The sequence below is a fragment of the Pygocentrus nattereri genome, chromosome 24 (assembly GCF_015220715.1).
Source record: "Pygocentrus nattereri isolate fPygNat1 chromosome 24, fPygNat1.pri, whole genome shotgun sequence".
Classification (NCBI taxonomy): Eukaryota; Metazoa; Chordata; class Actinopteri; order Characiformes; family Serrasalmidae; genus Pygocentrus; species Pygocentrus nattereri.
The window spans coordinates 7,339,567-7,362,521 of record NC_051234.1 but is presented as its reverse complement, the minus strand read 5'-3'; the positions used below and the strand labels follow the sequence as shown (position 1 = coordinate 7,362,521).

The 22,955-nt window shown below is 40.5% G+C and overlaps 1 protein-coding gene across 1 annotated transcript in view; it reads left to right on the top strand.

Moving 5' to 3' along the window:
* The first annotated feature begins 9,835 nt into the window (after positions 1 to 9,835).
* Positions 9,836 to 22,955, top strand: part of mindy3 (MINDY lysine 48 deubiquitinase 3) — an 80,925-nt gene continuing 67,805 nt past the window's right edge. The window contains exons 1-7 of the mRNA XM_017695779.2: positions 9,836 to 10,666; positions 13,909 to 13,988; positions 16,995 to 17,055; positions 18,835 to 19,023; positions 21,006 to 21,057; positions 21,344 to 21,458; positions 21,568 to 21,641. Coding sequence (XP_017551268.2) covers positions 10,504 to 10,666; positions 13,909 to 13,988; positions 16,995 to 17,055; positions 18,835 to 19,023; positions 21,006 to 21,057; positions 21,344 to 21,458; positions 21,568 to 21,641 — 734 coding nt within the window. The 5' untranslated portion in view covers positions 9,836 to 10,503. The remainder of the gene's footprint in view (positions 10,667 to 13,908; positions 13,989 to 16,994; positions 17,056 to 18,834; positions 19,024 to 21,005; positions 21,058 to 21,343; positions 21,459 to 21,567; positions 21,642 to 22,955) is intronic.

Below are 22,955 nucleotides of genomic sequence, written 5' to 3'. Positions count from 1 at the left end.
CAATCAGGACTCTGCACAGCTTTTGTTTCACATTGTAGTTGTAGTTATATATTGTAGTTTTATAATGTCACATATACTGAAATTGAAAGCATCTTTTCTCCTTATTTTTCCAGTATTAAAAAATTGAGACACCACCATATTGTACCAATTTAAATTCTGAATTTTCTGTAGTGTTAAAACCCCTTGAAGTGGATATAAAAATGTGATCCAAGCTTATATTTGATCAATTAGCATTGTGAAAATTGTTACTCAAGCTGTTAAATAACATCAAACTTAATTAGATGATTTCTGACACTACATAATGTACTGAAAATGGCACAAGCACCAGTGACATCCAGTTTTAATATGGCTGTTGCTACTGTCAACACATAAGATATTTCTGTTCACTTTTATAGAAATAATCATTTATATGTCTAAAAACTACCAAAGCAAACCCGTTTAAGATTTGTTAACAGTGTGTGATGCTAACTGGTATTGTTATAGTGACCAGTACTTGCTAGCTTTCCAAAACTGGTATAAACATTGGAGCTCCAGTGCAAAACTAAAGAAGCAAACTTCACACACCAAACCTCTTCCTAGCCTTTGCTAGTAGCTGGTCTTTGATGGCCAAGGTGGTGGACAAGTTGGACATCCAGTCAATCAGTCGATCAAACTTTATTTCGACTTGGACGTACATTGAAGGTGATACACAATGTCTCATACGCATTGTAGCTGAGTGATTTAAACAGGGATAGAAAATTCAGACATTGAATCAACTAATTCAAATCAAAACTAGCAAGGCTAAAAGAGCTGAGAAGATGTTTAAACAAAATAAATAACTCCGTCAATAAGTGGAGACAAAACAGCTATAAACTATGTAATGGAAGTAAAAGAGCCAATTAAGATGCTGAACAATAAGTAACAATCTGTAATGTATAATATTGATCATAAATCTAATTATTTGATAAAAAAAAGTTAAACAAAATAAAACAATAAAGACAGTAATATCACATAAAACAGCTGAAATTAGAAGTTTAAAGTGGTTGGGTGACACCAGCGAGCGGAGCTTCAGAGTATCCCGTGAAGTATTCCAGTGTGGTGAGCTGTAGCTAAAAGCAGATTTTCCAAAATTCACTAAAAACTCTGGTCCTCCTGGGATGGTGGACCAGCTTGGTCATGGTGGTCATGCTAGTAGACTGTCAAACTCAAATATCGCTGCTGTCGGAAGAAAAACTTGGATCTCCAAAATGATAAATTTACAGGAGAAGGAAAAAATCTAACTTATAATGTAAGTCAATGGAACCAGATATTTCTCCAAGTCGTTTTAGGCCGTTTCTTTTGGTCCAATCATGATGAAATTGACACACTATGTAAAGAACAACAGGCATTTTCATAGTATGTCAAAAACTGAAAAATGTCATGACAGGTCAATGACAGGACAAGATTGATGCTCAGTGAATTGAATTACACTGCCACTGTGAACTCCCCATTGTAAATCCTCTTTCGTATACCCATGAGCTCAGTATATGTCCTGAAACCAACCTTATACCATCTATTGGCTCGCATGCTGAGCAAGAGGCCTGAGCGTCCAGAATTCCAGCGAGTATTGCAAAAAAGAGTTGTAAATAAAAAGTAACATGAATTGGCAGTTAGACAGAAAGTCAATAAGGTCTTGGTATGAGTGCAGACCATTTTCATTACAAAGGTCGCTCGATGTATGGATCCCTCCGGAGGACCGCTCGGGGTTTCCACAATGGCTTACTGCCCAGCAGCGATGCAGAATTGGACCATGCTTGAACAAAAATGTGACCCTGTACAGGGACTGCAGTGCTCAAGCTTGATGTTAGTCCCTTTGCATTCTTGCTGAAGTTTTCTCATGAAAACTAAAGAACCACATCTTACTTGAAAATTCGAGCACTTTTTCAGCCTAATCCCTGTTTACCGCATCCATACTGAAACTGTTTCCAAATTATGATTGACAGCTCTGGGTAATAACAATCGTCTTTCAACATCAAGCTAATTAAAAAGCTCTGGCAAAACTCTTCACAACAAACCTGTAATGAGAACGGCAGTGGTGGTAAATACGAATTATTAGGCTAAGAAATTATGGAAAGGAGGTGCTAAAGAACTTATTATGCCTAACATATGCTATCTTGATCATCTGGAGCGTGGGGTTGTTTTTATTTCACTCCTGAAGAGGAAATTTGGGGTTAAACTGTGTGGAAGGCCAAACTGACTGTCAATGTCAAAACTATAAACAAGCAGACTTCACGGTAGACATTACAGAAGAGTGGTAAGATCGGCTAGCTAACCAGTTAGCCTCTCTCAACTTCAGTCAGCAGAAACAAGATGAGAAAAATATGAAAATATGCATATTAATGCATTTGTGCACGTGACGTTCTTTTGTATTTGCTCATTAAAGTTTGCTAAAAGACCTTGGTTACAAACAACATTGCTCTGACTAGCTCCACTCTTAGCTTTAGCCAGAGGTGGGAACAAGTTAAAAAGTTGGGAACTAAGTTAAAAATGACTCAAGCCTTCACACTCAAGTCCCAAGTCAAGATAGTTGAGTCTCAATTCAAGTCCCGAGTCAGTGAAGGTGAGTCGAGTCCCAAGTCAATAGTCCTAATATTTGAGTCCTAAACAAGTCAATATACTGTCTTCAGCTCATTTAAGGCCAAAACACTGAATAATACAAAAAAAAAACACTGGACCAAACAAACCCCATGGTAGTCAAAGTTTATCTGCTCCTCCTGGTCAGCTTGGTCTTGGTGGTCATGCTGGTAGACAGTCAAACTCAAATGAAAACCAACCCTATATTTATATATATATTGCTGTTGTCGGATCAAAACCTCATATCTCCGAAACGGTAGCTGTACAAGAGAAGAAAAAATAATGTATTTTTAATGTAAGTCAATGGAACCAGATGTTTTTCCAAGTCATTTTTGGACGTTTTTGGTCTAATCATCATGAAATTTACACGAAATGTAAACGGTAACAGGCACTTTCAAATCAGGTCAGAAACTGAAAGTTAAGTGATACTTTATTAATCCCACAAACGGGGAAATAACACCTCCACATTTAACCCATCCGTGAAGTGAAACACCACATACACACTAGTGAATACACACACACTAGGGGGCAGTGAGCACACTTGCCCCGAGTGGTGGGCAGCCCTATCCATAGCACCCGGGGAGCAATTGGGGGTTAGGTGTCTTGCTCATGGACACCTCAGTCATGTGCTGTCGGCTCTGGGGATTGAACCGGCAACCTTCGGGTCACAGGGCCAGTTCCCTAACCTCACGACCCACGACTGCCCCAAAAGTGATATAAAGCATAGTAATGGTTTATAATAACAGTCCTAGCCTTTAATGACAACAACCACTAGTTTCAATTGAATTTAGACAACAACAAAGTTTATTGAAAAGACTGAACATACAAAGCTGAAGTTGACTTTTTCGCCAGATTCTTAATCGATTTTTCCGTTCCACCTTAAATGGCGCAACAGTTACGTTCTGGTGCTGCACCATTTAAGGTGGAATGGCACAGTCCAATACAAAGCTGGCAAATAACAAGCAACTTCAGGCTTGTTGTGAATGTTGTGCTTGTTTTACCTGCAGAAGCTGTTAAAGTCGGTCGAGCTGAGTTTCTTTTGTTGTGCTGCTATGAAGAAAATGGTCAGTTTGCCTGGTCAGTTTCGCAGTTAGAGTTTAAATCCTGAGCAGGACTGCATTGATGCTCTTGATGCTTTGTTTGTTTGCAGCTTTTGGAGGTGAATTTGAGCTCTAACGCTTTTCAAGTCAATTCTCAAGTTGTCGTGATTCGTGACTCGAGTAGGAGTCGAGGCCAAGTCATATGACTCGAGTTTACACCTCCAGCTTCACACCGCTGGCCATATAGATGCACTTTGTAGCTCTACAGTTACAGACTGTAGTCCCATCTGTTTCTGTTTCTGTTAGTGTGTGTTGTGCTGGTACAAGTAGTTCAGACACAACAGCTCTACTGGAGTGTTTAAACGCTGTGTCCGCTCGTTGTCCACTATATTAGACACTCCTACCTTGTTGGTCCACCTTGGTCATCCTCTAGTCCTTCATCAGTGGTCACAGGATGCTGCACATGGGATGCTGTTGGCTGGATATGTTTGGTTGTTGGACTACTCTCAGTCCAGCAGTGACACTGAGGTGTTTAAAAACTCCAGCAGCCCTGCTGTGTCTGATCCACTCAGACCAGCGCAACACACACTAACACACCACCACCATGTCAGTGTTACTGCAGTGCTGAGAATGACCCAAATGGAGAAGGAGTGTAGAAACAAGGATTTGTGGTGATTTTAATGTCATGGCTGTTTCTATTAAACAGAAAGACAAGTTTTAAATGCTGGGAACTTCCTATAAAAACTGGCTTCAACCAGCATCTCCCAACATGGCCTTTCATCCTGTTTCATCAAACCTGACTTAAAGCAGGCAACTCCGCCATCTTCTGGTCATTCTACAGAACTGCTCATTGTTATTTTAAATCAGTTTACATCCTGGTCTCTTCCAGAAATGATCTACTGTAATAGACCCTTCAAGGAATGATTGACTGTGGTATTATATATGATGATGAGTTTCAATGAGATATCCAGGGCTTAGTGTTATATGGCAGCGGTATCCTGGGACAGATCCATCAGACGGTTAGGCTCAGGAGGAATGGAGACATTTCTCGAATACTGACTGCTTTGCAAGGTGACTTATTTTGGGACCGCGTGGCTAATCTGGCTATTATTGGAAGGATTTTATTACATAACTCTGTTAGCCTCTGTGTGGTTGGAGGCCAAAGCCCTACAAGCCCATTGATGAGCAGAGTCGCCAGATGCTGTTAACAAATTCCCCCTTTTGGAGCAGCCAAAGCACCAATTTGAATGCACTTTTCTTGCTCGACATCTAGTTTTTTGCTTTTTATGTGACACAGGCACCTAAAAAGCATGCATTTGCATTGCTGTTTAGACCTCACTGGCCATCGCCACTCCCACTGGATTTGGGATTCCTGTGTCATTCAATAGTTAGGATGTAAACAAAGCCTTGCGGAGTGGGAAACGTACTGACTCCGATTTCTGCACAGTGGTGGTGACAGGAGCCAGGGGACGTAATATCTATCAAAACATCTTTGGGGGTGTTTAAGTTTTTATATGTAATGTTGATTCTGGCAAACATTTTCTTGGGGACTTTTTCACCTTAGAAGACCCTGCATGTACCTCTCCACCATGAACAAATGATATATTTCATAATTATCATGAAACAGTGTCCCAGGCATCAGGTGATGTATTTCTAACCAGTTCATATAATAACTTTCTCTGAGGGAGCTTTCAGAGTCATTTAACTCTTCAGACGTCTGGTTCCTATCGCCACCACTGTGAGCAATTCTGTCTGTAAGTTTCACATCAAACCACTCTGACTGACTTTGTTTACGTCTTAATAACTTAAATATGTGGAAATTAGTGGAATTCCCCTTTAAAGAAGGGTTATTTTTTCCTGATAAATTACAAAAACAGCTGGCAAAATAAGTGAATGAATAAATAAATTATTCAGTCAGAAAAGCAGATGTAATTTTGGGTACACATATAAATGCATGAGTGTTTCTGCAAATACGGTCAGTTTTGGTTGTCCAGTTTTTTTTGAAAAACAGTGAAAATGTCCTCATTGTGACAAGAGAGAGCATTACAGTGAGGACCTTGTGTGGTGATCAGGTCTGTGGGACTCATTTTCAATGTTTACCAAAAGAGAAAATCATGTGATTTATTATTATTTCAACCTCGGACATATAAAATATCCAATTTTCAATGTCTTCACTCTGTTCACCCCCCACACATTTATATTACACATGTGGTGTTGGGCTGAACCCGTGGGGAGTAAAAGTGTGGAGGTGCTGTGTCCTTCACTCTGTTCTCCTCCTACATGGCCTGATGTTTGTGTGTGTGTGTGTGTGAGGGTGGACAACATGGACAGGCTGCTGACTGGCTACAGCTGCTAAAGGAGAACCCAACACTGGACACTTGTGATATTTTGAACATCTGGCATTTTTATATAAATTGTCATGGCTGTATTGATTTAAATAAGCAATAAGACCAATGAGTAACGAACACGTCAACACAACACAAGGGTTAAACCTTTTTTTCAAGATTTTTGTTTAGAAATAGCAAATATCATGGCCCTTCACCTTAGCTGTGGCAGACAATTGTCTACTATAGTTGAATGTAACAGGAAAATGGATTTTGAAGTCTAATTCAAAATACAGATGTTATACTCTGTAATAGTAGTTGTGCTCTAATTCTGATTCTGGTAAGTGAAGTGCAGTGAAGTGAAGAATAACAGCTGATGTATGATGGAAAACACATTTTTATTTCTCTAATAAAAGAGATATGAATTATAATTACATTAATTATAATTATAATTAAACACACATACAAAAATAACTGGAAATTTTTCGAAACGCTTCACGCTTTGCCTTTCTGTGCATCCAGCAGCACTTAGATCCGATTTTTTTGGTAAATTGCTTTTTGAGTAACTTATGTTTCCATTTAACATGGCTTTGTTTGGCTCTGCGTTGGTCCTGTGGGGGTCCTGACCATTGAAGAACAGGGTTAAAGGAGGCTAACAAAATACACAGAAAAACAGATGGACTAGAATCTGTTAATGTAGGACTACAAAGTGCTTCTATATGGTAACTGGAGCTGATCAAATGGACAATGAGTGTAGAATTATGGAACTTGCCAGTCGTTCCGTGTACATGTTATAGACTATAGAGTCTATGTGTGTTTGTAACGTATGAATGAAATCGGGGTTTGGGCAGCAGAATGCTGCCATTACTGCTACTGTGTGCTGATTGTTTGGCGAGCAGAGCAGCTCATTGGCTGTTCGCGCTCACTGACGTCATGAACGTTCATGAGGCGCCGTTGTAAACTCCTATAGCTCGAGTTTAAAAGCTCTTAAAAATATAACAGTGGTGTTAAAATGTTTTATGCTGTTCTGTGCTCTGTGAAATGATTGCGTTTTTATATTAAAATTATTTAAGCAATTATAAATTATGACTCGCTCCAATGCTCCATATCACCCCATTCATTTTGGACTCGTTCGGGAGCGCCCTCTAGTGTTTGAGAAACCACATCGCAGAGTCTTAGTTCTCCTCTCTACAAGTTCTTTCATACAGTCACCCTTTTCTAAAGACTCTGTTAGCATTAAAGTACCAACACGATAAAAATAACAAACATTTAAAGTGCACCCAAACTTTACTGGCACTGATTTCATAGGACACTTTATACTGTTGCAGGGCTCCAGAGTTCCACTCCACCGCTGTTCTATTTATTATTCATTTGTTCTCGAGAGTGCGATCTGTATTCTTACTGTGCAATAATTCTTAGATGTGCAATATTATATAGCGCTATAAGCTGTCCAAGGAATGTGCAACTACAACTGCTACCTCACCTGTCTATTGTCTATTGACTGTTTTAGAACATATAGTTTTATAGTCCTTTTTCTTTATATTTAAGATTTTTGATAGTTTTTTTTCCTTAAATCTGCACTTTATATATTTTAGCCTTATGTTTAAATTGTTTTGTATGTAGGAAGTGCCGTTGGATTGCTGGTCAATTTCGTTGTACACTGCGCAATGACAATAAACGCTTCTTATCTTATCTTCACATTTAACCGGAGAATATGCTATGACACAAAAACAACATTTGGCAAAAAGAAGTATATTCATAAATTAGAAAAATAAGAGTTTATTAAGACAAACCAACAAAAACTGCTAAGAATTCTGGGAAGCTTTTTGGACAAAACCTTCATTCTGTAGGACTTTTATATTAGTAATTTTAATGGATTAGTACTTAAAAAAGAGTTTGTGCAATTATTATATTTTGCAGTGAATATTACCAAAAAATTTTTGGGTGATATTTTAAAGTTTGGGCTTTAAAGAACTGTCGGTACCATGAGCTATGTTCTACTTGCCCAAAGCCCCGACATATGAGGCTTAAATACTAAGACTATTCTGTGCTGTGGTTTTGTCAAATTATTGTCTAAACCACTTTCATAAAATAAATAAAAATGAACGAGTATTCGACCAAAAATAAAACAAAGTAGAATAAAAGGATTCAGCCACTGGGTTCTTGTGGAAGGGAGGTAAAGGCCCTCTTCATTTATTGAGCTGGCAAGATGGTTCCTGGACAACCTCACATGCAAAGATCATCACAAAGCATCCTTCTTTATATCCGAATTCATGGTGGGCTCATCACCCCACCCACCAACCTTTAATTAATTATATGACTTTGAATCAGCCTTCCGCCCGATGACCGATGGGATAGGCTCCAGAACCCCCCCCCCCCCCTCCCGCGACCCTGAGGGAGAAGCGGCTTAGAAAATGGATGGATGGACTTCGAATCACTTTTTGGTTCCTGTTATTTAATTTCACACTTTCCTTGGAAACTTTTATCTCCAACCATCCCTGGGATCTGTTCTTCCAAAACTTTCCCCGCCTGGCGGTTCCAGGCCAAGGCCATCATTTTGAAACCTCATTAATTTATCTCAAAAACCGGTTTTTGCCGGCCCTTATCTTCTAGCCTAGCTTGTCTTTGCTTTTTTGCTGTGTAAGCAGTGTTTCTCAGCTCTCCCTACCTCAAAACCTGCTTTATACAATACATTGCCTGTGTCTGAGTAGACTTCATTTGTCCCATTCATACAGTGTTGGGCCTGTCTTCTATTGAGTGGATTTGTCTGCCTTAGCCATATGACTATAACTTTATTTCAACAATTTTAAAGTAGTAAATTTTGAGGAAACTCTTATTAAAACTCCACAGAACATTATATAAATGTGACTTTTTAGCAACCCATTCCTTCACATTCAACTGGACGTGATGGAGATTTCAAGCAGATTTTCCAATACAAGTCTAATGTGCCTTGTGGACCAATTTTAGCTCCTGAATTTAATCTGAATAAACTGCTTAACTTTCTCAAGTCACTGCTGAGTTTTCTAGACATATCCAGTCAAATTTCTGCCCCAGCTGGGGGTTTTGTAGCGACATGGCAACACCGTTAGACAAAAAAAATGAGAATGATGTTTGAATCAGCCAATCAGCGCGTCACTTCCACTGACGTCATCAGAAGCGTTTGGATTTGAACCAATCGCTCACTCGGGGACGCTCTCGGAGTCACGTAGTAAATAAACCGAGCAGACGGGCCACTGTTGACGATTCGATTTACCGAACCGATTCTTTCGAACAGTTCGTTTGAATGAATCGAACATCTAGGTTTAAAGCTTCACTCACAGACCAACTTGGTCTCATCCCAGCCATCACTTTCAATTCAGCTCGCGAACCTCACTGCTTCTTCTCACTAAAGAAGCACTCGATTAATCGGTGAATATTATATTCCGTGACCACTGGTGCACAATGATATAATCAAAGTTCAGACAACGTTTTGTTTTGTAGGCAGACTAGGTCAATACATTTGCACTAAAATGATGGAAAACACAATTTGTTTAAAGTAATATGCCTTGATGAATCGAGTGGAAATCGACCAGCCTTCGGGTTTTTTTTCATTTAAACGAATACTTCATTTGTATGAATACCTATTAATACTTAGTTTTAATTTTAAATAATTCTGACATAGTGTTCTGAATTCATTAAATTATGTTTTATGCTGTGATTTAATAATTTACTTTATATTTTCATTCCAATTTATGGAATGACACGAACGTAAAATAATATCGTACGGTAAACGCTACAGAAATATTCAGATCGATTCTGTCTGGCTTGTGAATCGATTCGGACCATTTGGTGAAATAGAATCAGTTAAAACGATTCATTGGCGAGTCGGACGTCGTTCAGTACCATAAATGACACACGTAGGGAGACGGGCTGCATCTGAGCGAAACACCGGCTAAACCACTTTTTTTGTTTTCGGTTTCAATGCGGGTAGGGTTCAGACAGGTTTACCTAAACCGAACCGGGCTTATCGAGATTATAGTTCTGTGGTTCTGGGAATAATTTACACCAGAAGGTCCCCGTTAGCGCCCTGCTTCTGTGTGCTTTTGAAATACATTGGTCAGTTGAGCTGACTGCGTTAGCAATAAGCTAACTGACGGTTACCTGACTGGCCCTTGGGTTCATCTTAAAGATAATAGTGTGTGAACTGCTTGCTGGCTTAGTCGTTGGCTGTACACATAGTTAACGTACAAAGATAATTATATTTGAATGAGTATTCAAATAGCTGTTTTTTTAGCTACGAACCTCAGCGTGCTAGCTTCACTGAAGTGACATTACCTGACAAGCTGAGAGGCAGGTGGATACTCTGCGATATCCCAGCTCTAGCTAGCCAGCTAATGTCATATATGTCCAGTCAGCGCACTCAGCATTATAGTTGACCGAGCTGACGGTGAAGTTTTGGCCGCTCATGCCGTCTAAAAAAACCCGAGTACCGCGGAGCTGAAGGCAAGCGAGCAGCGTTGGACGTCGCTAGCTACCGTTAGCTCGCTGGCTAAGTGCATGCCGCTCGGATGCACGCCCGGTTGGAAACTGTGCAGGAAGGAAAGTCAGGGACGGGGACTAGAGAAATGTCGGAGCTGAACCGAGAAGTCCGAGAAGTCGTGGAGCTGGTGTGGGGGAAGCAGTCGACTGGCGGCGGAGTGTCCGCGCCGCTTTTCCGCCGGTGGACGCAAGGTAAGCAGGCTTCTCCAGCCGCTTTGCCCACTGCTGTGATTCGTTGTTTTCCCAATAGCCGGAAAACTTGAACTTTTTCCCAGCCAACCAAGCCGCCACCACATCCTACTTGAAGATGCCTCTCATTGCGAGAACTATCGCTGCATTTCTTTACTCCTGTTTCCACGGTAAACGTAGAAGGTAAAGGGAAATTCCACCATATAATGTGTGTATAATTCAGACAATGAGGTGTAAAGTCATTCGGAGTGATTTGATGGGGAATGGTTCACTGTAGGGAAGCTTCAGAGTTCTTTACACTGGTGCTGATGGAAAGCAAAATATGCGTTGTTTACCATCCAAACCCCACCTGTGAACCTACACATGTACATGAATGATAATCATGATAAAATAGTGGGGAATCTGAAAAATATATTTGGGGGGGGGGGGGCGGGGTTTTGACGCGCGTCACCCTGCAGGTATCCGTCTGCCATGAATAGATTATAAGAATACACGTTGGGCCAAGTTCTTCTCTCAAAAGACATCAGGCAGCAAATTTGTAGCCACGTTCTTGTACATTTTAATGGGTTATCTGTTCAAATACACCTGCTTTCACTCGTCTATTCATTGCTAGCGTTAGTGGGTGTGTTTGAGTTGGGGAACTAAAGCCTGGCGTATGCTGAGATTTTAAAAATCTTGTTTATATGCTCACACTGTACGAAAACGCTCAGGCCGACTGACCTCACACAAGTGCGGTGTGAGCACCCATGAAACGCAGCCCCTACAGACGCTCTGTCTACAGTAAAGCTGATTCATTCCGAACAGCACGCTGCGCCTCCTGCACCCATAAAGTGCATTGCATGTCTGATAAACAGCCTTCTGAGGTTCAGCCATGTGTTCACAGTTCCATACTGGACAATCTGCTCTGTTTTGGTGTAGAACCCAGATTCAGCCATTGGTAAACAGCTACAACGGCTTTGCTCACTGGTGTCACACTGTGCACTGACGCTGAAGAGCAGGCGGTCTACAGACAGACGGAAAACACTGTATTTATTTATACCTCGCAATTCAACTCGGTCAAATGGAACAAAGTCATCATATACAGATGCTGGTGCCTCAAATGTGGACATTTCTGCCTCTGCATAGGAGCGGTGGCTGTGATTGTGTGTGGTTTTGTGTGCGACTTTGAGGAATCGGTTTGTAAGGCTACTCACACTGAGACAAGCGACCAAAATTTCTGACATCAGAAATCCATACGATTGTCCGACTGCTCAGTCGGAGATCGCTCGGGCAGTTAATCGAGCCGATGAAGCAGAAATTCAGCCCGATCGTGAAATTCAATCGGCTCCAACCAAATCAGGCTTAAGAATGGTCTAATATCACACAGTGTATGCCTGGCTTTAAACTGCTGTACACTGTCCCACCAAGACTGGACTTGTGCGGCCCTGCATTAAACACTTTCAGTGTCTGCTTCCCATCACCACCACTGTGGATAATGAATAAGTATATATGTTTTTCAGAAGTGGTGCGTTTCACATCAGACCACTCTGAATGACTTTGTTTATATTTTAAAAACTGGATTATGTAGAAGGAGGCAGAATCATTTATTTTTGTGCTTACATCTGGCACTTGCTGGACCTCTCAAAGCCTCAGCTCCAGAGGTTTTACTGATGCATATATATACACAGAAGTCATAACGTTACGACCACCTCCTTGTTTCTACACTCATTGTCCATTTTATCAGCTCCACTTACTGTATAGCTGCACTTTGTAGTTCTACAGTTACAGACTGTAGTCCATCTGTTTCTCTGATACTTTGTTAGCCCCTTTTACCCTGTTCTTCAGTGGTCATGACACCCATGGACCCTCTCAGAGCAGGTACTATTTGGGTGGTGTATCCTTCTCAGCACTGCAGTGACCCTGACGTGGTGGCATTTAGTGTGTGTTGCACTGGTGTGAGTGGATCAGACCGTTTAATCAGTGTCCACTCACTGTCCACTCTATTAGACACTCCTACCTTGTCAGTCCACCTTGTAGATGTAAAGTCAGAGACGACAGCTCATCTGCTGCTGCACATTCTGTCTTGGTCATCCTCTAGTCCTTCATCACAGGATGCTGCCCACAGGACACTGTTGGCTGGATATTTTTGGATGGTGGACTTTTCTCAGTCCAGCAGTGACACTGAGGTGTTTAAAAACTCCAGCAGCACTGCTGTGTCTGATCCACTCAGACCAGCACAACACACCACCACCACGTCAGTGTCACCGCAGTGTTGAGAATGATCCACCACCCAAATAGTACCTGCTCTGTGAGGGTCCATGGGGGTCCTGACCCCTGAAGAACAGGGTAAAAGTGGGCTAACTAAGTATGCAGAGAAACAGATGGACTACAGTCTGTAACTGTAGAACTACAAAGTGCAGCTATACAGTAAGTGGAGCTGTTCAAGTGGACAATGAGCGTAGAAACAAGGAGGTGCTCATAATGTTATGCCTGATTGGTGTATCTGTCACATCTGTCATCATATCCGATCCCTACATGAACTAATTCTTTCTTACCCATCATGTTGTCATATCCTGACACACTCTGCCACCATCAGCTGTCTGTCAGATCTTTTCCTGACAGTTTTCTCATATATTTTAACCTTATCTCACAGACCCTTCCTTGATGCTCTCTGAGCATCTCTGTTTAAGACGTCTTGTAGTACTTGTATTGTAATTCCAGTATTTTATTTGGTCCAGAAGAGTTTGGGTCCCTCTTTTTAGTGTTTATTTCTTATACTTTATAAGGAGTTTTCATGCCACTGTCGCCCTTGGCTTGTTCATTAGGGCGCTAGGCGCAAAGTCCTCATTTCACAAGGCAAATCAGCTTCATTGTCGTCCGTTCTGTGCATGATGACTTTCAATCCAGCGATTGGGTCTCCCTCATTCTTCTCACACACTCGCACTAACCAAAAGCCAAAGGAAAATTTAGCCGGCTACAGTATACAAGGAGAAAATCATCAAGTTCAGAGATGTTCTGAGTTTGGTCTGGTTGGTCTGAAGTGATTATATTTGCATAGAATTTTGTACTTAAAATGAGCTGTTTTATTATTGCTTTGTTAAGGTACTTGAATGTGACCAAAATACTAAATTTAATATGATAATTGAAGTGATTAAAAACCTCTGCCACATGGTTTGATCAGTCGAGACGGCAAGCTAAATTTGATACTTCTTGTTTTCGAGCGTTAATGGATTTGTAATTGTTCCCTTTTCTTTCTTTTTCTGGAGGGTTTGTCTTCAGTGAGACAGAGCGCAGTGCACTGGAGCAATTTGAAGGTGGACCATGTGCTGTCATTGCACCTGTTCAGGTATTTTAACCCAATTTAACCCCATATGTTTACCTTGTACAAGGCACGTTGTACTACTACTTGGCCAGTGCAGTATGACACAGTAACACTTCTAATGCTGTGCAAATGATGACAGTGATTTTGTCTGTAACTTTTAGTATGTCTGTCTCCTAGATCTTCTCATAGATCTATATGCGTTTCCCTTTGAAGCCATAATCATTGAAGTTTAAATGTTTATAATGGTGAAATGGAAGCTGTTTATTATTGTCTAGAAATGGATAAGGACTTGGCAAATGTGGCAGCAACAATATTATGTTGGTTTTGTAGTTTAATCAAAACTGGTCTGGAGGTCTTGGGAACTCATTCCTCTGTTAGATCAGACCAGGTAATCTCATGACTGGAGTTTGGAACAGCACCCGCGTAAATAATTTTTTTTATGTTCAGAATTTTGTGGGTTCGTAGTTTTACTTTGGGCTGATGCTGGAGGAGTTTTCCCTGCTAGACGAGCAGGATTGAAACTACTTACATTTATAGCATTTACGTTTATGGCATTTGGCTGATGCTCTTATCCAGAGCGACTTACAATTTGATTGCTTTACACAGGTAGGCGAAGGTAGTGTTAGGAGTCTTGCCCAAGGACTCTTTTAGGTATAGTGTAGGGTGCTTACCCAGGCGGGGGATTAAACCCCAGTCTACAGGGTGGAAGGCAAAGGTGTTACCCACTACACTAACCAACCACCAACAAACTAATGCTGAGCACTCCAAATATATCACTGTATCATACACTGACTGGCCACGTCATTAACCACACCTCCTTGTGTCTACATGCTTTGTCCATTTCAACAGCTCATCTCACAATGTAAGTGCACAGTGTAGCGCTACAATTACAGACTGTAGTCCATCTGTTTGCATATATACTTTGTTAGCCCCCTTTAACGCATTCTTCAAGGGGTCCACCACAGAGCAGTTTTTATTTGGGTGGTGGATCATTCTCAGCACTGCGGTGACGCTGACTTGGTGGTGAAGCGTTGTGTGTTGTGCTAGTATGAGTGGATCAGACACAACAGTGTTGCTGGAGTTTTTAAACACTGTGTCCACTTACTGTCCACTCTATTAGACACTCCTACCTTGTTGGCCCATGGAGATGTAACGTTAGGGACAAGAGCTCATCTGCTGCTATCTAGTTTGTGTGGCTCATCCTCTCGCCCGTCATCAGTGTTCGCAGGATGCTGTTGACTGGATATTTTTGGTTGGACTTTTGTTTACTCTTCTGGTTTTATGTTATATGCTAAAATGCAATAACATATCATCATTTCTACTATATACATACATATAAAGGGATCAAATGTAAGTGCACCCTTAGGCTACAGATACACAGCAGGTGTCAGTGTGAACAGCAAATAACGCATCACTTCAGATTTGAGACGTTTTCATATTTCGTACTGAAACCCGATCCGTATCCGATCTGCAGCAACGCGACTCAGTCTGAACAGCCAGATCGGAGTTCATGTGACTTTGAACCGACTTGAATTCGGTTGGCCAAGATGACCGATCAGCTGTGCCCCAGCAACCGGAACTTTTCGGCCAAAGTCACAATGATTACAATCTCCAAAAGCTTAAACGAGGCTCCGACTGGGCCACAAAAATCTGAGTTATGTGTGTAAGAACTCAGTTTCAGCTGCTGAATGATGCAGTAAAGCTCAGTGCTGCTTTCACTTTTCCAAAATGAAAAGTAGGCTGCCCTCTGTCACTGTTTACTTGTGGTTATTATAGTGAATTAAACTTAATTAAACAAAAAAACTATCAGCGAAGAAAATGTGCTCATTAATTATAGTCAAAAATAAAAGAAATATAGAAAACAGTGTAGAATTACAAAGGAAAAGCTTGAGTTTTTCTTTTTTCTGTCTGTGAAGGAGTGTTTAGAAGTGGATGCTTTCTGTGTTTGACTGTCTTACTGAAAGCTGTGGTTGAGCCAAGCTCAGTCTACCATTAACAAATGTTTATCAAATACCAGCTATCGCAGCTTTCATCATAATACTGAAATCAAATAAGCTAAACCAAAGCTGTTAATATACTATTTATTTATTTATTTATATTCTTCTTTTTCTTTCGGCTGCTCCCTTTAGGGGTCACCACAGCAGATCATCTGCCTCCATCTTGCCCTATCCACTGCCTCTTCTACTTTTACACCAAATTTATTTATTTATATTACTATATTATTTGAAGTAAATAAAAATAAAACTATTAATGCAGCATTAACTTAACCTAAACTGAACTGAAATCAAAAACTGACGTACATCTGAATTAAAATGACCAAAAACCAGTGAAAATTTAAAGCAGCACAGGGTGTCTTATTTATATATATTTGGTGCTTGTGTTTTGTGCTTGGTCCCACTTCAAGCTGCATCTCCAAAAGCAGCTCACATTGTATGTAGCTGTGTGCAAAAGCACTAAGTGTGAAGGCAGAGAAACTCTCTGTTCTGCTTTTGGGGTTTCAAAGTGGAAAGCATTCCGCACAGTCACTGATTACTTGTTTCATGAGCGGCAAAGGAAAATTTCTTTCTTAGATATTTTGTCTTTTTTTTTTCCTGAGGTGCAGACACAGCAAAAAATGCATCTCATCGAGTTTGTATAGTTTTGATGTAAAAAAAAAAAAAAAGGTCTGAATATTTAAAAGTTTCATATTCTTCATTCACGTTGTGTTCGATGTGCAGCGAAAGCTGAAAGCGAACGTGTTATACGGTCTGTGTGGCTCTCATCATGCTTAGTTCTTCTGATTTTTTCCCTCTGTTTGTAACAGCACCATCTGTCAGTGAATCTTTCTAAAATAAATGGGTGGAGCATGTTTATTTAGCTGTTCAGGCATGTAATAGGAATTTTACACATGTTAATTTTCAGATGCATACACGTTATTAATGTTACTGCCCAACCCTATGACCACCATTAGAAATGTGTTTGGATATCTTGCATAAAGTACTTCTGGTTCAGGTTTTCAGGTTTCTCTCTTTTTTTTTTTGTATTTCTCAGGCATTCCTGCTGAAAAACATCCTTTTCAACATGGAGAGCTCAAACTGGAGAGATATCTCAGGTAGGAACTGAAAAATGAGCACTTAAGTTTTACTTTCTGATGCTGCTTTACTTTTACATTTATGGTATTTGGCAGACACATTTATCGCAAGCGACTTACAGTTTTATCATTTTACACAGGTAGGTGAAGGCAGTGTTAAGAGTCTTGCCCAAGGACCCTTATTGGTATATTTTGGTTTTTCTATCTGAATTTCAAGTAATAAATAATTGCCCCCCCCCCCCCCCTTGAAGCCATGTGATGCTCTAAATGTAACTGAAGCCCAGCAGTGAGGAGCTGAACTTTACCCTCCTCTGCTGTCACTGCAGACTGGCAGGGTCGCCTACAGAGCAGCTGTTAATGAAGTAATGCTGTTTTTGAATGAAGTAATGCTCTTCTTTATTTAATGGTTGTCCAGTTTCGTAGGGACGATTTCAACCACTGTCTCTCTTAACTCCTTTCCAAGGGGCAAGGCGACACTCGATAACAAGGGGTAGGGGTGAAAATAAGAAATGGGATCTGGCCATAGAAATGTGAATGAGTGCATAAACAGTTTGCATGATTTGCATGGTCTTTCTCCGTGTTGGAAGACATCGTTGTTTTAAGAACATTAAAAGATTCTGTATAGCTCACAAAAAGGGTTCACTCATAGGACCTTAAGTAGATACTGTATAGAGCCCTTTTTGCTAAAAGTGTAGCGCCTTTCAGTCCATGTAGTCGTATTCAGTGCTGTTCAGAGTGCTATTCCCTGATCACTCGTGGGCAGCGATACTTGTAGCCATTTACTCCTGGCATTTTCAGAAGTCTTGACTGTGTCCCGTGTGACTACTTGAATTTCATGGTAGCACATTTACATCAGTCTTTTGCTGTCCTGTGAGTCCTTATCCGTGTTGTTGCAAACCTTTGGACTTTCTGAACAAATGGCGGAGGAGATAAAGAATAAAGAAGTTGTACAGCTGCTTTCGTCTCATTACATTTCCATTCAGTGTAAAGGCCGCTTTCTGTTTTCAAAAGTAAAAAAAACAACAAAAAGGGAAATACAAGCAACAGTTTATTTAATTGGTACAGATTTATAGCAATATGCTAATTTGCTGTATTTGTTCCTAGAAGGTCCTTTATCGATGTTTGATGATGATTGTAGCACACCCTGTGTATCCCAGGCTCAGGAAGGAAGATGGAGGCAGGGTTCAAGTTCGCAGCAGCCATTTCGATTTATTTTTCACTCCAAACAACACAAACTGAAACAAACCGCTGGCCACTTTTCAGTGACTTCAAACAAGATTTTTCAGTCTTTTTCTCACTCAAGATTTTCAGCTCTTCATTCGGTCTCTTCTGCTGCTGCTGCTCGTCCCTTTCTCTCCCTTTCCGTTTCCTTTCTGCTCTTTTTAAAAAGGCGCTCACCTGAGCCGAGAGAGAAGAAGAGCTCGTTGCTATGCCACCATATCACTGCCCCAGCTCGGCCACCTGGGTCAAATGTAAGGCAAATTAAATTGGATTAAATAAAAAAAAATAAAAAAAATTGGCCTTACTGTGGGGTGGGACTCGAGACTCGTGTGCCATCCCCCACTCACTTGCTGTTTTCTCCCTGTCGTCTTCTCCGCGGTTCATCCTCTATTGGAATTCTGGCCTCGCCTTCCTGCCGGCTGTCGCAGCCGTTATCGGGGTCCGGGCACGTGCCATATGATCAAATTATCTTAACATTATTCAAATTGTGTTTCATACTAACCCATTGCTGCATGAACTGTTGAATGCAGTAAGTGGTGAAATGTATAAATAGATGTGATGTCATATGCATGTTTGCAGAGGAGGAGCAGCGGACTGCCCTGTGCTCTACTCTCAGTGAGATTCTGGAGTCGGCCTGCCTCGGCAAGACACAGAACTTTTGTCTGGCCACCTGGGCCCGTGCCAAAGCCACGGATGACAACACGGACATCACAGACAGCCACCCAGAGCCAGAGTCCAGCCAGCCCACAGACACTCAGCAACAGTCGAGTGAGAGACTGAGCACTTCATCACATGCAGCTTAGAGCCGAGGTATTCAGTTTCGGTCCTGCGGGGCTGGATTTTAGCACAGTTTGTTGATTTTCCTGCTCAAACGTGCTGACTAAACCTGGTAATTAAACGAAACGTTGAATCAGGTGTGTTCGAGCAGGAAAATCAGCAAACAGTGCTGGACACTGGCTCTCCAGGATGGGAATTGAATAGCCCTGGCCTAGAGCCTAGAGAGAGAAGATGCTAAACACTTCACTGAATGGTTTAATCTCCCTGAGCACAGCCTAGAGCGGTGGAGGCCAAGCAAATTGCCTTTGTATGCTAAAATATAATCTTAGCATTGGCCAAAGGACCAGAAAGCAAAAGGTCTGTGTAATAATACAAAAAAGTACAAAAACCTGTAATTCACATTGACTGTTATTCATCAAAATTTTACAGGTTTGTTATTCATTTAGTTCATTTTTGGCATATGATGAAACTCATGTCTGGTAAGAGTGCATGTAAATTTGAGCGTAATAATTTAACAGCTTGAAACTATTGCCACTGTCATCTGTAACACAAATAAGAGTAAAAATAGAAAATGATGGTACTACTAATAATTTCTGTACATGGCAGTCCAGTTCAAAAGTGGATCTACTTATTCTGCATTTAATTTAAAGTCATATCACATTGTGTTTTTGTTTTATGTTACTGATATGATGAACAATTACAATACAAAACACAACCAATGTAGAAGAGTCTCATTCACTGCAATAATACAGTGTTTAAGTGTATTTTAGGGAAGTAATCACTATAGAATCATATCATTCTAGCATCTTAAAAAAATGGAAACAAGAAATTTAGTTTATTTCATGATTTATTCTTGCCAGCTGTCTTAATTGTAGCACTATAAAGTCAGTAGATGGATCAGTGCTTGACCTCAGACTCCAGTTACTAGCACAGCCATTGCCTCAGGAAAACGTCCTTCACATGTCCTTATTAAAGAAGAGAAGCCAAGAGAAGACGTCGTGTTCTGAGACACATAAGCTGGACGTCCATCCCACCGCCTTCTTTTAAAGATCACAGCATAAACTTTGTTTCCTCTGCAGACCAGGTTCTGCTCGGACATGTTGAACACCATAAACTTTCACTATGATGCGACGCACATGCACAGAACCTACTTAAACGTTCCGATAGGGAATGTAATCACGTACAGGCGTTTACACGGATATTATTCTTCTATTTAATGGATTGTGTACAGGATTACCCACCTCATTCAATTGGATAGAAATTGTATTTCAAATGCCCTCAGTTGGACTAGCCTTATTCCGACTGGGGCATAAGCATGGATGTATTCTATTTCGATTGAGCTGTTATTTAGATCATTAACAGATTATTAGGCTGCATGTAAACATGGCTACTGTCATTTTCTTAGGTCCTTACTAAAACCTCTGTATGAATAGCATTTCATCTAAGTGATACGTAAATGAGGTACTGGTAGGCCTGCACTCGATTTCATGTGGCGAGGCTGATTCATCATTTGCACTCATCTCTCTTTCCACATCGCAGGTTCACTTATCAGACGCGTAGCACGTCATACATCAAAGATGGTCACATCTGTGTTTTTATTTTAAAGCAACTTTGATGAATGAAGGCCATTGTCAAGTTGTATAAAACTTTTGCTGTAACATTTAATAATAATTGGTAATGCCATAAAGATTTTGACAGTTGTCTCTTAAGTGATTGGCTAGCACTCAGTACTGAATCTCTTAGTGTTAATGAACAGTAAACGAAAGTGCCGACTGCTCAAGATGCTGCGTAGTTCATTACAGATGATATGACGTCTCTGGACAACATGCTGTTTTGAATGTAATCTGATGGTAGAAAAGTGAGAGATTCTGATCCTAATGTTGTGCTTACATTTAATGTAGCTCAATGTAATCTAGTGTGATGCATCTTGTTGAATGTGTACTTCTGCTGTGTGTGTGTGTGTGTGTGTGTAGCTGCTTTGGCTGCTGACGAGCTTGGCTTTGAGAGGTTTCACAGCACAGTACAGTAAGTGCACCCTGTTAACTTTGCACAGAATACACTGCAAAGGCTATTATTTCGACTCTTCCATTTCAGACTGATGCATCATTCAGCTTTTAGATTTCTCGCATGTAATTTTCTATTTGTGTTTACACGGTGTGATTTACATATATAAAGGTAGCATTTAAACATGCCTTATTGACATATGTAAGAGTCACAATCACGAGGAGTCTTCAGCACTAATGGCCATTCTCAGATGTTTTATGTCATCCTACGAATGTGTCCAAGGCTCTAAACCCGTATTTGTCTTTAGTAAAAGAACACTAAAAACTGTCGCCGAGCTGAAGGAGGCTATTCTGTCACTGCATGACACTTGGAGGAACAAGTTTGGCGTCCTGTTATTTCTATATTCAGTCATACTTACTAAGGTAAGACCAGAGCTTTATATAATTGTAAGAGAATTGTCATTATCTTTGTGATTGTAGCCATGTTTTGTGTGTGAATGTGCTAAGTCTTGCAATTTAACTGTGTTTGCAGGGCATTGAGAACATAAAGAATGAGATAGAGGACACTTCAGAGCCACTCATCGATCCCGTGTATGGCCACGGCAGGTAAGACGCTATGTATTGTTTGTGAAAAGCTTTTGTACAAACCTCAGTTCCAGAAAAGTTGGGACAGTATATATTTGAATGAAAACAGTGTAAACACAGGATATTTAGTGCTTTAGCTGATCAACTTTATTGCCAAAAACAGAAAGCATTGAATTAGTTGAATAGTATGTAATGTTTTCGCTTAGTAACTTCATTGTTTTTTGGAAAGCTTAAGACATCCAACAGTGTAAAAACATCATTCTTCAATAAGCAATTGCAAGGATTTTAAATATTTCACCCTCTGCAACACATAATAATGTCAAAATATGCAAAGAACCAAGAGAAATCTCCGTGTGTCAAGGCCAAGGCTGAAAACCACAACTGAGTACCAGTGTTCTTCGGCCTCTTAGGCAGCATTGCTTTAAAAATGGCATGATTTTGTAAGGATATCACCGCATGGACTCTTTGACAGATTGTTAGTAAACACCTTTTGGCACTGCATTCACAAATCCAAGTTAAGACTATTATTTCCGCTGGAAGCAAGATGAGGGCAACTTTTCTGGCCTCAAGCTCATCTGAAATGGACTGATGCACAGTGGCGACATGTATTGTGGTCTGAAGAGTCAGTGTTTCATATTGTTCATAGAAATAATAGTCATGTTCTTCGGGCCAAAGAAGGAAAGGAGCACTCAGATTGTTACTAGCGTGAAGTCATGTCTTTGGGGTGGTTCACAGCCGTGGTATATCGTGGATTTTTACAACAGCTTCCAACGCAGCTCAGCCAATCAGATTTCGGAACCGGAACTATCTGTTTTATAATGTTAAGACGTGACAAGTCAAGGATAGTTTGAAACTAAGTAGTCGAACTAAGGACTCCGTAATGACTTTACGCCCAAGCTTGAGTATGAACGTGCCCAAACCTGGTCCAGAATATTGTGATGCGTATCGTGTGTTGTGACCATGTCTTCAAGCGGTGTTCTGTAATGTTTTGGTCATATTCCCCTCTCCTGCATCAGGCCATTCATCATCATAGAACAAAGCTGATCAGTCGGAATAATACTGATTATATTGATTTGCAGTGAACCTTCCTTATGGAGCACTGGGTCATCAACCCTCCTTAGTTCCAACCTGCATCTAAACAGTTTTTGCATTATGTTATGATGCCTGAGTCTAAACTTTTGCCAGTGGGGTTAGATTTATTTCACTTGGTAAGATAACTTCAAGATTTAATAGGTTTATTGTCACAGCAGAAACAGGCTGTACATATGACAATAACTGTACAGATCAGGCTGTACATCATCAGATATAATTTTAATATAATCTTAGAATAAAAAA